This window comes from Corythoichthys intestinalis, chromosome 8 (assembly GCF_030265065.1).
Source record: "Corythoichthys intestinalis isolate RoL2023-P3 chromosome 8, ASM3026506v1, whole genome shotgun sequence".
Classification (NCBI taxonomy): Eukaryota; Metazoa; Chordata; class Actinopteri; order Syngnathiformes; family Syngnathidae; genus Corythoichthys; species Corythoichthys intestinalis.
The window spans coordinates 24752233-24767868 of record NC_080402.1 but is presented as its reverse complement, the minus strand read 5'-3'; the positions used below and the strand labels follow the sequence as shown (position 1 = coordinate 24767868).

The 15636-nt window shown below is 39.8% G+C and overlaps 1 protein-coding gene across 3 annotated transcripts in view; it reads left to right on the top strand.

Moving 5' to 3' along the window:
• The first annotated feature begins 891 nt into the window (after window positions 1-891).
• Window positions 892-15636, top strand: part of klf3 (Kruppel like factor 3 (basic)) — a 32821-nt gene continuing 18076 nt past the window's right edge. The window contains exon 1 of one of the 3 annotated variants that reach the window (XM_057843801.1): window positions 892-1119. Coding sequence is in view for 2 of the 3 variants with exons in the window: in XM_057843802.1 (XP_057699785.1) it covers window positions 13707-13708 (2 nt within the window). In the remaining variant the exon portion in view is untranslated. Of the gene's footprint in view, window positions 1120-12125; window positions 13709-15636 lie in introns of those variants that run through there. The other 2 variants (XM_057843802.1, XM_057843800.1) reach the window with 2 other exon arrangements.

Here is a 15636-nt window from a genome sequence, read left to right as displayed (position 1 = left end):
TCCGGTACTTCTAGTGTTAAATAAATGGCAATATTTTAAGTGTTTCTAATAACATTTTAGTAAAAGAGACCATTAGTGTTTTATTAGAGTCAACAAGTCTTTAAATCCGAGGTTCCCTTTAAATGAGTGGCCTGTCTGGGTAAAAAAAAAAAAAAAAAGCATAATTGATGCATGAAAGCGGTAGTTAACAAACAGGGCCGGCCCAGGCCATTTGGGGGCCCTAAGCAAAATAATTCAAAGGGGCCCATATTTTTGGCCCACCATTTCGTCACAGTGTACTGTGAAACCCATACATGCAATCCAAGCCATACGTCCATATTTTGGATATTAATCAGATTTTGTTGCACTGCATACTTCAAACTTCTCACCCCAAATGATTGTCAGTACTTACAGTAGATAGCGCCAAACCTTTTCTAAAAGAGGAAAGAATGAAGTTAAGGAAGAACTTTTATTTTTTTAAGCTTGTAATCAAGTATCAAAACTCAGAAAAGTCAAATAAAGCAAACTGTAGTAAACAAAATAGAATATAAATTAAACAATTGCCAGATTGGGGGCCCCCTAGTGGTCAGGGGCCCTAAGCAGCTGCATAGACTGCGTATAGGCTGGGCCGGCCCTGTTAACAAATCCCCTTTTACAAATTCAATCGCCGCTATTGCAATCCATTTGAACTGGGAAGGCTGTCAATGAATGACCATGTTGCAGTGCCATTGACAGAAATAGACGTCCAATCCCATTGAATTGGGACTATTGACAGATAGCCATCACTGGGAGCCAATAAAAGACTCAAACCAAAACACACACAGCGAGTGGACCACCCCGCCCCGGTCCCGCCCAGCGGTCCGACCCCACGTAGAAAACAGACTGTGGATCATGTGACAGCAGTAGTTTCAACAGGACATATTGAAGTCACGCACACTGACAAACACACACACAGTGAGTGAGTTTCGCAAGTTAGGGAAGTTGTCGCTCGCTCAGCGTGTCGACATCACTGTGAGGAGCTGACGGATTTGTTCACATGTCATTGGTGCCGTAGCAGAATCACTTTGCAGCGGACTAAAACGGAGAAAGCAGTTCCGAGTAGTTGTTCAGCAAGTAGACGGCTCCTGCTCCATCTGAAAGGTGAGTTTGACCGGTGTGCTCATCAAAAAGTAACAACAAAACGATTCGCGCTGTTTCGTTTGTTCAATGACATTTTATATGTAGTTGTAATTAAGTGAAAATTATGTTGAATTCGTCACTGCTGTCTCATTTTTTTATTTTTTTATTTTTAATCTCCAAGAACATTAAAACGTAAGGTCCTTTAAAAAGATTTAAACATTCCACTCGAAAGCATTTTTATTTTAATTTTGTAAATACTCATATTTTGTAGTATTTGAGCGAGAGAGCGACCATGTCTGTTATTTTGCATTTACTTTATGGAATCAGAGACCAAAGGGTTCCCGACATGTCGCATGTGTGCGTTTGTCACTAATCTGTTCGTCACAAAAATGTGTCCTGTGGCTGTAACTAAAGCGTCATAGGTTCGATTCCTTCCATGCACTGTCAACAATATTGACTCTTCTTATTGGACTTTTTGTGATGGGATTTTTTTTTTTTTTTAATCTATATGTGATGACCGTATTTGTATGTTTTTGTTTTTTTTAAATAATTAATACAGTACGTTCAAATTTCGATTTTTGAGTTTAGATTAATTGACATGTATCAGCAGTTAAAATTGTTGTCTGCGAATAAATGGTCCACAAGATCCAGTTTATTGTATGTATCTTGGCAATGTGATTTTAAAAAATGTTTTGTTAATACCTTTACATTTTAATGAGGTTATGTTGGTAAAACTTCGCCGTGCAACTAAAGGATTCTAGGTTTGAGTCCCTATATATTTGGGCATTTGTGAGTGAGCTGTTGGTTAACTCATTGAATAGTCCATTTCAAATAGTTAGACCAGTGGTTCTTACCCAGATAGCAGACCGGCATTGAATAAAGGTTGTTTTCCCATCAAAACCATCAGTATGGATATCGAAATGATCGATATGATATGATGATATGAAATGATATCAATATGATATCGAAATTTTCAACGTCAAGTGACGTTGAAACAACTTTGTTTTATGGTATGTCGGGCGATGGTTGGGTTAACATTGTTTTGTAGTTGATGATTTATGTTTGACCGGGAAATATGATTAATAAAATCATTGAATTATGGATGAGCGGGCAATTTGGTCAAAAACATAAAATTGATTCAGCGTTGTTCCAATATTACTAATAATCGAAATTACGTTTAGGTTTTGTTAGGATTTCAACGTTGAAACAACATTAATTGAGGGTGCAAAAGTGACGGTGATTCAACGATATATGATTGACAGCGGACTGTTGATCCAACATCTTTTCAACGTCGGTCTGTTATCTGGGTAACCTTGCTAAAGATACCGAACCCCACAAGTTTCACATGTGGATTCACCGAAACCTTCGGAATTAGATAATAAAGCAATTTTCCTTCAAATTGAAAACCGATATATCTAAGGGGCAGTTTACATGGTGACAGTGCGACACCAAGACGCAACAATTGTGTTGCGGAATGGCCTCGTTTTATAGAGTGTCTACAAAAATGGAAGGCGAAGACGCAAACCTTTGATTCCGGGCTCCAAAGTGGAAAGATTCGATTGCGGGGCTTGCTCCGCAAACGTGTAAATGCAAAGCTCTTGTGCCGATGACGTCAGCACTCACACATGTTACCTTGGGCGTGCGAAGCGCTGCTACTAAACATTAAAAACAGCAAACATGGCGGAACGTCTGCTTTAATTTACTGTTTTTATAATATTTTTTATTTAAATATGTTTAATGTTTGATTTTTTATGCCTTTTGGAGCAAAAAAAAAATGCCATTGCTTGGAGTGGACGCGGGTATGTTGTCTTCCAGGCTGAGGAGGTTGTTGGTGTCAAGGAAGTGCATCATTGGCTGTCGCCTTGTAAATCTGCACTGCCCCCTAGGGCCTGGCATGAATACTACATCGTTTTCACGCGGAATTGCGACATCGTTCAAATGGAGACAGAAACATATAAATGCACACATGAAATTTGTCGTATTCTCTGAGCGTCATCATGTAAACTGCCCCGAAGCTAGCAAGCTAATAATTTAGTAAATTCCCTGTCAAAATTCTTCTAATTTTGACAACATGTTTTATAAACAGGTCCAAATTTGAGACAGCGCTGCCCATTGGTCTGTTGTATTCCCTCATTGCAAGTGTGAGTCAACCTTCCACCAGGGGTCGCGTTAACCGAATATTTTCCGTCGTTGACCGGTTTTTTAAAACGGTGACGGAAAAAAAATGAAGTCCATCCGTCATTTTGACAGGTTGCAATTCACACCCCAGACCACAGGGCGGCGAGTGAGCATATTAATTAGCTATTGTCTCTCTTGATGCATGACGTCGTTGGCCTTACTCGGAAAAATGTCAAGGCAACTGAGTGTCCGAAGTTTCTTCAAAAAGCCCCAAAACGACGATGGTGTTGATAAAAGAGGTGAAAAAAGAGAGACTGATGCAGTGGAGGATGAAGGACAGCCTCTGCAGCAATCCCACTTGAGACATTTGAATATGCACAAGCGGGCACACAATGGCGTACCGCACGCAGGCTATTTTTAGACCGTGACGTCGCATCGTAAAGCGGAAGTAAAGCCGAAGTGGGACATTATAGACCCATCCTCGCATAGACCCAACGTAAAAAGTGCTACTTTTCTCTGGTAATCTTTCAAAAACAAACATGCCGATCACGCATTGCTTTTTTGAAACTTGTAGAAACGACTCTAGACATTACGACACATGAAGGATGTTTTCTCCATACGTTTCCGGAACCAAAAACTAGGGAGGAAAAAATGTGAAGACCGAATCAACTTGCGCAGACTTTAACACCAGCTCGGCGAATCCATTCACGTTTCATATGCAGTTAACGTTATGTTGGGTTGGCATGGTCTTTCAGAGGACAAAGAGGTAAGCCATTTTTATATTTTTAACTTATTTTTTTAGCGTAACGTTGTGCCGTACTGCTTCTGTCTGACAATGACCTGAAAAGAATTACAATGGTATTTGACTGTTACCGTTTCTGTTATATATATATAAACAACTTTAGTAAGGGGGAAGTGTAAATAAATTATAGGATTAAGATATGTTATCAATGAAAAATTTACAAGTGTTCGTTGGCTGTCACTGAGTAGCATTTGCGATCGCTACAAAAAGCTAACTAAATTACCACCAAGAACAGTAAGAGACGTAGGACAACCAGAGGATATATAAGAAAGACAGGGCTGATGGTAAAGGATAGCTTGTTGAAACAGGAGAATGTCAATAGCCACGTTTACATGCTGACTTTTATTCATACCGATTGAAATCATTCCGAATGGAAATTTCACATCAGCTGTTAACATGTCACTTCATCTATTCCGATCCAGCGTTTACATGTGACTGCCTTTATTCCGAAAGGACGTTTGACAACTGCCGTCTGACATGCGCAGATTAATCAAAACAAAGCGTCACGTTGCAAAACATGGAGATCGATCGTCAGATCAGCTGCTGTTTTAACTTTTCGAGTGGAAACAAAACTTCAGAATGATACGCCGTTCATTTAAAAAGTTGTGTGGGTGCGCTGTGCGTGTGCTTGGAAGCCATGTTGCAAGTGACGTTACTTACGTCACCGAGTGACGTCACCACGTCAGTACGGAGCATGCGCAGAAAGAACGCAACCAGACACCATTCCGCTTCCCTGTTTACATGATATAATTTTACTTCTAATCGGTTTGGGAAAAGGAATATTCCACCCCTGTGAATCGGAATGAAATTCCATTCGGTTTGGGCCTGTTCATTCCGAATGAGGTGTTTATATGGAACACATTTATTCGGTTTGAACAAATATTCCGATTGTAATTGGAATATTTGGCTCCATGTAAACGTGACATTGTCAGTCGCGTCGATAAAAAAGCTAAAGCTATGCTTAGGTCGGCTCGTAGCCTACCTACTGTGGCCACGGTCAGCTGTTTTTGTCACTGCGGAGAAAAAGTTACATATTCATCTGCTTGATGTGTGATGGCACGGTGTGGATTCTCTGTTAAGCTTGTTCGGACAGAATATTAATTAAAAATTAATGAAAACTAAATACTAGTGAATATGTCATTATTATCATTTTAAAAATTTAAGTGACGGGTAAAAATAGATTATGACCGGATTTTTATGACACTGTCAGTCAAAATGACAGACAACGAAAAAGTCTAGCGCAACCTCTGCCTTCCACTGAGCAAACCTGTTCTTCCTCCCATCAGATCGAGGAATAACAGTTAAAAGAAATGGATTAAGCCTGTAAATTGGGAGCAAACCAGTCCAAAACCTGGGCTAAAAAGCCACTTTGCCTGGATTTAATCTGCGTACGAAAAGAGGGCTCTGCGTTTCTTCACCATCGCTGAAAGTTAGACTATCGCCGTTCGTGGCTGCCAATAATTTAAAATGTAATTACAGATTGGTTACAAGTTACAGCTAGGTTCTGCTTGTAAAAGTTTGAAGTTCGACTACTCACATTCACACTAAGGCTGTATATTGCCTTTGGAAAGTACAAGGTTCTTATTATGTCATTGAAAGTGAATATGACGCCAAAGCTGGAGGCGAGTGGGTTGAATGGGGTGCTGGTGTGACAGCTGAGTGCACGGTGTGAGGTGACAGGTGTGTGAGTCACATCTTATGCGCCGCGTCGCCCCCCGCAAACCTCTAAGCGAGGCCTGTCCCTCCATCTCCTCGCTGTGTCTCTCCGCGTTTCCTGTGCTTTGTTTCAAGGCCGAGGCTTGCGTCACACATTCCTCTTGGCATATGAAGCCCTCATCCTGTTTAGAGGCCAACGAGAAAGAAGCGAGGGAGGAGAGAGGGATGTGGACGTGGGGGGCGGATGAGTGGAACGGGGCAACCTCAGTCTCTTTGTCTGACTTCATAGTCCTTTGTGAGCACCGGTGGAGCCTTAAGGAAAGTTATTTATGATTATTTGGACACTAGTTTGTCTCAAGGGCCGCCACCCCCCTCCACACAAACACACGCACGCCCCCGATTCTCCACCCACCTCAGCGCCTCTTTCCCTGAATCAACATGCTGATGTTATCTGGTGGAACAAAATGCGTAAGAGTGCGCACACACGCAAACACACTGCTCATGCTCAAAGGGCACGTCTTGTAACGCATAAGAGCTAAACATTAAACTGGTGGCTGTTGAATATTTGGTCATCCTCAGCGAAGAGTCCGTGGAATAAGCCGCACAAAATACACAAACCCGTTACACAACCCCTCCGTCTCAACCACCGGATCTTTTTCTTCCCGCCTAACTTAAACACATACACACACCACCACCTCCACTTGTTTGAGGTTCATGGAAGTTTTGTCATATTTGCTTCCTCATTTCTTCCAGTTTGACATAGTTTAGGTCAGAGTGGCTGTTTTTTGTTTTTCTTCTAGTCCCCTTCTCCTATTATTTAGGTAAGGAGGTGGAGTGTTTCTTTTTTCTTTTAAAGGGGGGAGACAGGAAACCACAGGCCCCCAGCAGCAGCCCCCCACCCGCACCCTCCCCTTGTTCCCTTCTCCTTCTCTGGCTTCCCTCTCTTCTTTACAGCCCCCGACCCATCACGTTGTGTGGAAATAATAACAGTGAGAGGGCTTCCGCTGGTCTCTGGAAAGTTTCACCTCTCTGCTGAGTACATGACTTGAAGAGCACACATGTCAGAGTATGTCAGTTGCAGCATGTCTTTCCATGTGTGAAATGATGAGTTTCGCTTCATCTTTCCTGACTGATGGCCTCGTTGTGTCTGGCTCTCCAGAGACTCATATTCTGCAAGAGAGGGGCTCCGTGCTGGTGTGAGTCAGGGGTGAGAGGTGATGAGGGGCTTTAGAAGGGGAGAGTATCATGATTATGATGGAGAAGAAGCTTAACAGTGAATGTTGAGCTCATCTGTTGGATTTTGGATATGAAGTGGTTGTTTTTAAAACAAAAACAGATGAAAACATTCTCGTTTGCTTACTTGAAAGTGACTTTTGGTAGTCCGAAAACCCGTCCTTGTTTCTCGAATGTGTTTTCAACAGTATGTTACCATGTAGCGTACGTGGTCATAACAGTCATCCTTCAGGGGCCGTTTACATTGTGACGCGGCACCAAGACGCCACAATTGTGTTGCGGAATAGCCTCGCCTTTACACTGTGATGGTGAAAGACACAAACTTTTAATGCCAGCCTCCAAAACGGCAGGATTCGGTTGCAGGAATTGCTCAGCAACCATAGGAATAGAACGCTCCCGCTCCGATGACGTCGGCACTCCCATAAATATATCGTATTGGCCCGAATATAAGACGGCCCTGATTATAAGACGACCCCCTCTTTTTCAAGACTCAAGTTTGAAAAAAGACTTTTTGAACCAAATTAATTTTTATACAGAAAATAATTACAGTACATCTGAAACAAATGATTATAACAATATATTTAAGAGAAAAAGCATGTTATTTTGCCTCATTCAAATCTTAATAGCTGAACATTTAAATATGTAAACTAAAGTGCAATCACATTTATAAATGAATGGTTTCTGGTTTTTGAAATGTAAATAAATTAATCTATTGTGATAGAAAAACAAAATTGCAATAACTGCATTAACCATCAAAGTGAAGTCTAACTGTAACTGTAGTCTTGAAACCTGAATAAGGAAAAACACTGCAATAAAAAAATGCAAACTGGTTAAACTTGAGAGGAGCTGAGATCAGTCATGATAGAACATCGCTTAAATGATATCTGGCGCCATCTAGCGTCCTGAATGGGTATAACGTCTAGACCACGAATATAAGACGACCCCCACTTTTTCAGTCTTGTTTCAGTTAGGGGTGCACAATATCCATTTTTTTGAAACCGATATTGATAACTTCCTGCTTCTCAAAGCTGATACCGATACTATAACCGAAAATATATATATATCATTTTTAAATGTATATTCATATGGGTTTTTGACCACGTGTAGGCCAAAAATACTACTCGTGGATTCAGCATAGACTTGTCTTTGACCTAACCAGAATTTTCATGATGACATGAACATTATTTTAATGGAAAGAACAAAGACAAGAACAGTTTTGACTTCAAATAAAGTGCCCATATTTATTTTTTCAAATGAATAAAATTTGAGTCTATCACCATCAATTAGTCAATATTATTGATGATGTGTTCCCCTGCACAAAGAGTGCTGAACTAAAACAAATATAAACCCAACAGGTATTGTGCTTTGTCAGCAGATTAAACATTTGGTGCAAGAGGAGAGGAGACTTTTGTGGTCTTGGTCCATGAAACAACTCAAACGCACACATCCCAATCCACCGACACCGTGCCAAAATTAATATCGATAGGCCCGATAATATATAATGTTATTGGATTCATTGGGACGACGTCATAATTCCTATTATTTGATCGATAATTATCGGACCGATAATTATCGTGCACCTCTAATTTCAATGCAGAAAAACACCGTCTTATATTCGGGCCAATACGGTATTTTAGTGGCAGTATGTGGTCTTCCCGGAAGAGGAGGTTGTTATCAAGGAAGTGTATTGCATTGGCTGTTGCCTTGTAAAACTGCACTGCCCCCTAAGACTTGGCATGAATACTACATCGTTTTCACACAGAATAGCGTACCGCACGCAACACGTCACTTTTGCTCATTAATATTCATTACGTTAGCAACTGTTGCTATGCGGGTCAAGCTCACGTTTGTCCCTCATGGTAAATACATGTAAATAGTGTACGAACGAGATGTTTACCGAGCTAAATCTACCAATTGTGTCCGAAAATAATGTCCCTGGTGCCAAATTCATTGGTAAAGATGTGGAAGAACATACAAATGGTCAGTTAAAGAGATGGCTTTAGTGTCGAAAACTGAAAAAGACGCAAAAAAGAGGCAACATGATCCAGAGGTAGCTTTTTTTATCGACACCTTTTTCTTGTGTGCATTGCCTTACGCCACTGACAATGACATTCTCTTGTTTCAACAAGCTATCCTTTACAACCATATGCCCTTTCTTTCTTATATATTATATCCTCTGGTTGTCTTACGTCTCTGACCAATATTGGGGGTAATTTTTAAAATTTTTTCAATGTTTTCATAACAAATCTTAATTCTATAATTTATTTATACTTTCCCCTTAGTAAAGTTTTTTTTTTTTTTTTTACAACATAAAAGGTAACAACAGTGGCAGTAGGATAGCATTTTAATTTTTTTCAGGTCATTCATTGTCAGACAGAAGCAGCACGGCAAAATGTCCCGCTAAAAAATAGGTAAAAATATACAAATGGCTTACCTCTTCGGGGCAGGCTGTGGAAGGCAGTGGATCAGCATTGTCACCTGTAGGACCATAAAGGTGAATGGCTTCAACTTGCTGGCGTTAAAATGGTCTTTTGGACGTCCGCACAAGTTGATCTATTGTTTGCATTTTTTCCTCTGAATTTTTGGCTCGGGGAAACGTATGAAGAAAACATCCTTCATATGTCTTAATGTCTAGAGTCATTTCTACAACTTCCATAGCAGCAGTGTTTACTCGGCATGTTCTTTTTTGAAAGATTACCGGCAGAAAACAAGCAGTATTAACATGGGTCAACATGGGTTGTTGACCCTCTTCCGGTTTATGATGGTGACGTCACAGTCTAGAAATATCATTTGTGCGGTACTCTATTACTACATCAGTCGAATGGAGATGGAACCAAGGCGGAACCATGTAAATGCAAACATGAAATGTCTTGTACTCTCGGCGTGTCACCATGTAAACGACCCCTATGTCTCACTCAGAACAATAAAATGGAAAACAGCACTTGTAGTCGGCACTAGAGAAGTTTGTATTTACTCCACAGATACTACATCCAGCATGCACTGTCAAAAATAAGCCAAATTTGTGGTTTGTTCAGTATTTAATTTTTAAAAATTTCCATGAGAAACTGTGTCAACAGTTGGAAGGAGACACCAGCACACCACAACAATAGAGCCCCCTGTGTTTATTTGTGGCTGTGGGCAAAAAATGAAATCCTGCTGGAAGCTGGAGACAGTGACTGAGTCAAAAATTGAAAAATGACATTGCTGTCTTTGCTTATTGATCTTTTGCTTAGCTTTGCAAAACTGCAAACATTTACAATCCAGTTAAAATGTGAAAATTCTTTATTTTTCTCCCTCAAGTCTGAGGGAACTGATGATCACAAAATATGAGAAAATGGCCCTAAAAAATCAGACATGTTTACCTTTCAAAATCTTTTAGTAACCCATGCTTTGTTCAACTCTGTATACCTCTGCTGGAGCTTTTTACAGCTGCATGTGCAAACACAACTTTAGAAGGAAAACCAAGAACTGAAAGTTTCTGAGGTGAGAGTTTTATAAATTGATCAAATACACACATTGCATTAGGATGCCGTCAAATCTCATTTTGACATACTACATGTGTCTACTCATAGGTTTTTTTAAAACTCTCTTGTACTTTTAACAGTAATGGATGTCTAATTTATTTTGGCTGGGAGGGCTGCTAGGCATCTTTTACTGCTATTTACTGCACGCCTATCGCTGTCAATTTCAGCCAATGAGTTAATTATTTAAAAGACAATTTCATGGTTTTTTTACATGTTGATACACAAAGTATTAGGCTAATTGCTGGCCTTGCAGTCATATCACAAGTACTTTCTGCTATTTTTTTGTCTTGTTTTTTTGTGGACCCTGTTATCTTTATGAAGCATGATAAAAAACTTTTTACATTACAAATTTATAGCATAGGTATGCCTTTTTAGGGTTGATTAGTGGAATTTATTGCTTTATCAATGGGGTTGAGACCTTCATTTGTGTGCAGTGAATGAGATGTGTCCAAACTTTTTGGCCTGTACTCTATGTATGTGGCGGAAAACACTCAGGTGATCCCCAATATAGCCAACTTTCAAAATTGTCCTATATGCATGTCTGATACATCATTGGAAAGCTTAAAATCTCAATTTTCTGGGGGAAGAAACATTTTGAACAGGAGAGCATCTAAAAAAAAAAAAATTAAACAGCAAAACCCTATCTGGAGGTGAGAGCACGCAAGAGCAGAATTACAGACTTGACTTTAACGAGATATTATCGCGTACTTACCTTTTTTCGATCCAAAAACTCCATGTAGCATTTATCAGCGAGTGTCAAGACACAGCTGTGAATGGCCACAGCTGGATTTTTGGGGGATTTTATGTAGGGCTGTCCCAAACGACTAATTTCCTCCCGATTCGTCAGCTGACTATTTTTACGATTAGTCGACTAATCTAATTTTTTTTTTAACTACTTTAATAATGAAATTTTTGTTGAAGCTTATTAATTCACAAAAAACATTTTGGAACACCTAAATTCTTTATTAACGTATAAATAAATAACATAAATATCAATAATAAATCACAAACAATGAGGTCAAATGCTGCTGGCATTAACTAGTGCAAAAAAATGTAACGGAAACACTGTGACTTCACATCTTTAACAGGAGTAGAAACAATTCTTACTCTTTTTGTGGTATGTCATTGTCTTTATTGTTCTAAATGTTAAAATGAATTGCAGTGTCCCGGACAACCATTTTCAGAATACTTTGTGTGAGTTCAGATGCTTTTTCTAGTGTGCATTCCGCATTTTTGGGGGAGGGGAAAAACTGTTCAACTTTTCTTTTAACCTGAAAATAGATAAAGTAGAGGGCACACTGAAATATTACCACAATTATTTTGAGTGAAAGGCACACATACTCACAGTAACAAAAAATAAATATATAGTATTAATTTTATAGTATACTACTATATGTATATACAGAATAATACTTTATAATATAAAGTAACATTAGTGCAGTAATGGATTACAGTAAGCAGGCCAGTGCTGTTTCCATATATATTTTTATTTTATTATGTATATACAGGATATATGTATATATTTTCCCCAAGTGGGAGCTTCCATGATCCTAATAAATTTCATAATAATTAAATAAAAAATAATAAAATGAATATATATATATATATATATATTATTTTATTAAATAAAAATGCATGTTGATACGGCGCACATAAAGGCAACTTCTTTTAAGAAAAAAATCGTTAGAAAGTTGTATGGACTTACAATCCGCTAGCTTGTTGTTTCTTGTTGTCTTCGAAAATTACACTTGGGTGACGGCGTGGGTGTTCGTTCATAGCCGACGTGCTACCGTGGTATGCGAGCTCAGCTTAGCAAAGAGTACAGACAGTGGCACCCTCCATTTTTTCCTTGAAATAATTCCAGGCGCTGGCTATTCTGGTCCGCTTTTTTGGCTTTATGCCGCTTTCACGTGTTACCAATTTTGCCCTTTTTGGTAATTGGCGGAGTTTTCAACTCCTCGCTGTAGTATGGAGTGAACCAGCGATTCACTTGGCTCATTGTCGTCGGTTCGTACGATTTCCACCTCAGGAAGGCGGTGGCGTGCATAGAAACACCGAGAGGCGTCTGATGGCTTTGTATGGATACTTTTATTGACCAAAACAAAAACGTGGGGGTTGCAGTCACTCAACTCCGCGCTACCCACACACTTTCCCAACTCACCGATCTCGCTCCCTCTCTCTCGCTCGCCCACTTTCTTCCTCTTTGCTCAATCTGACAATGCCGGTCACATTGAAATAACAGCGGCCCCCTTGGGGATGCCAGTAACAACCGCTTGCATCGCGAACGCCCGCCATTCTAAAGTTTATCTGCATGTAATTTTTTTTTTTTTAACCCGTCATTACCCGTCGACGGTATGTTTTACCTGTCGACGCATTTGCGTCATCGATGACGTCGACAACGTCGACTAGTCGGGACAGCTCTAATTTTATGGGTGAAACATGGTAATATAGCAAGGGTCGCGATGCAGAAATCGCAGACATCAAGGAGTGGTCGAGATTTTCTTTTTCATATACTTTCTAAAAAAAATTTTTCAATTTTTCTTTGCTTGGATCGATTATCATCTAACATATCGAATTCATATGAATTTTTTACAGACACCATTTTTTTCATTGTGACGTAATTTGTTTAGAAGTTTAAAATATGCGAGTGAATAGTTTTTTAAAGTTTTTTTTTTTTTTTTTTAAACAAAATATTAGACATCAATTAATGATTGTAAGCTAAAAATGACAGACATTTTGAATAATAAATACGATTAATTACCTTCGTTTTATGTCTGGGTTGAAACAAAAGCGGTTTCGCTACTTCTGTAAACGGGGGTTTTCAGGGTAAAACGGCCAAAGAAAAAATAGTTTGGGGGCTTAATGCGCCATGAATCTGCTATGGCAGCATATAGACATATTGTTCTATTAAACACAACAGTTGTTTTGGCTTAAAATAAAACTGTTTATTTTAAAGAGGAGTGCAAGAGCAGAAACTGCTTTTTCAGTCTTTTCTGTGTTTTCCGCCATATATATATTTTTTTGTCTTGTAGAGTAGAAATGAGAGTTCAAATTCGAGGTGTTTGTACAAGCGACCAAACACCAACAGTACATGATATTAGCTCACCACCTTGATGAGTCATGTAGTTAGCTTCCTAATCAGTCATTTCTAATCAGTTCCGTCCCTTAAGGGTAAGAGGGATGGATTGAAAGGGGGTGGGGGGCATAAACCAAGAATGAGCTCAGAGTGGAAATGAGTCCGTAAAGACCAAGAAGACGAAAAAGAATGTGGAGAAATGTGAGTTGTGGCGTGTTTCTTGGACAAAGTTGTCGTCTGGAGGTTTGTTCTCTCTCTGGTGATCTCATCATCTCCAGCAGTTTTGCCATTAGTTCGTGCACGCGCAAGCCCCCCTTGTGTGTGTGTCTGTGTGCGCACGTACGAGCATGTGTCCATGTCTGTTATAATTTAGGCCTTTAGTGATTTAATGTGTGTATTCTGTTGAGCAAGCAGAAACGTGGTGTGTGGTTGTGTGTACCGAACAACTGTGTGTGTGCGTACGTGTGTGGTTAAGTCAGTAGCAAAGGACTCCAAGCCACAATATTTTCCCCCCTCAGTCATGTTGTTCTTTATCGTTCAAGGAGTAAGAGGGGAGAAAGAACGTGCGGTGCAGATAAATAGGAAGTCGAGTGGTGTCGAAGAAGACACCGTTGGGGAAGAGGGGAGGTTCAAGTGGGACGTGTCTTTCGGGGTTGAGCACACAGTAGCTCCTCTGACCTAAAAGGACAATATTTGTCGATCACACTCAACATGCACAAACACATAAGCGCATACATGGGGAGTGCACAGGTAGGCTACTTATTTACAAAGTAGGTGCAGCACATACTGGTACTTCAACTAAGTGTATGTGTTTGTGTGTTTTGTGTTGTGTAATTTCCAGCAGGTCAATTTGAGCCGAAAGTCTGCTTTATTCAGTGAATGACAATAAAACTAGGTCAACCCAACACATTAGGTAGCCATGCATCAAACTGATCTTCATTAGAAAAGCATGCATACTAGAAAGGCATGCGTTTAAAAATATTATTATTGCACTTGTAGTTTTTTGTGATGTCATTTTTTTAATAACACTTGCTTTTAATAATCTGTGCCATCTCTTGTGAGAATCTGCTCTTTGGACATAATGAGGGTAAACTAAACGAATGAAGTAAAATCAACATATAATGCACAAAAGTGAGTGACTTGCATTTGTGTGTGGCCTCACATATGTCACCATAGATTTTCTCCATGTGTTGCGTGTTCTGACAAGGAGATTAAACCCTTTGAGCATATAAATCAACCTTCAAGGACATGAAATATGTGGGAGGAAACATGTCATCACAGTCTGTGTCTTTCGAGGAGTTACGGGAATGTAAAGAACTTTGTGACACCTTTTTTTTTGGATACATTTCATTTTTAGTACAGCTTTGGGATTTCCAATAGGAATTTAACTGTGAATCCATCGACTTCATATTTTTGCTATTATACATAAAACAATAAAAACAGACAAGGGGCAGTGATAAAAAAATATTTTTTTAAGCATGCGCACTTAACATATCAAACTATTTCCTCGTTGTGTAAAAGGAATACATACAAGGGGAGGAGCTGTTGACTATGTTGTCACACAAGTCATGAAACGTCTGTTTGTGCTCCTAATGTCACCTGATTGGCAGCCATAATAGAACAACTGATTGACCTTCGGTTGAACTGCAACACAATACAAACCCGGTTAAGAACGCAGACCCACGCACACAAGCCACACCTGACTGCTCACTCTTTGTTTCTCCGGGACCGCGCAATGGGTGAGGTCCGTGTCGTCATGTTCACACCCTTCCTGACCCAGCCGGCAAAGCGTTCCGCTCTCCCATTGGTCTCTACGCCCTCTGGACTCCTAGCGTGTGTGTTTATGTGTCTGTTTTGGAAGGGTGTGACAGCCTGTGTTCTTGACCATTTGTTAATAATTAAAGGCCAAATTGTCTCCCGACTGTGGACTTTAATCAGGTCACACACACGAACACACACCTTTGAGGTACATTCTCAGTACAAGTTGTTACCTAAAGGCTCTAGTAAACACATGACACACACTTAGTCACGATCAGTCACTGTGGGAAGGCTTTGTGTGTATGTGCATATTCTCCTACTTTACTGGCTGTGTTTTGTTATCATGTGGTGTGATTTATTTGGGGATGCAG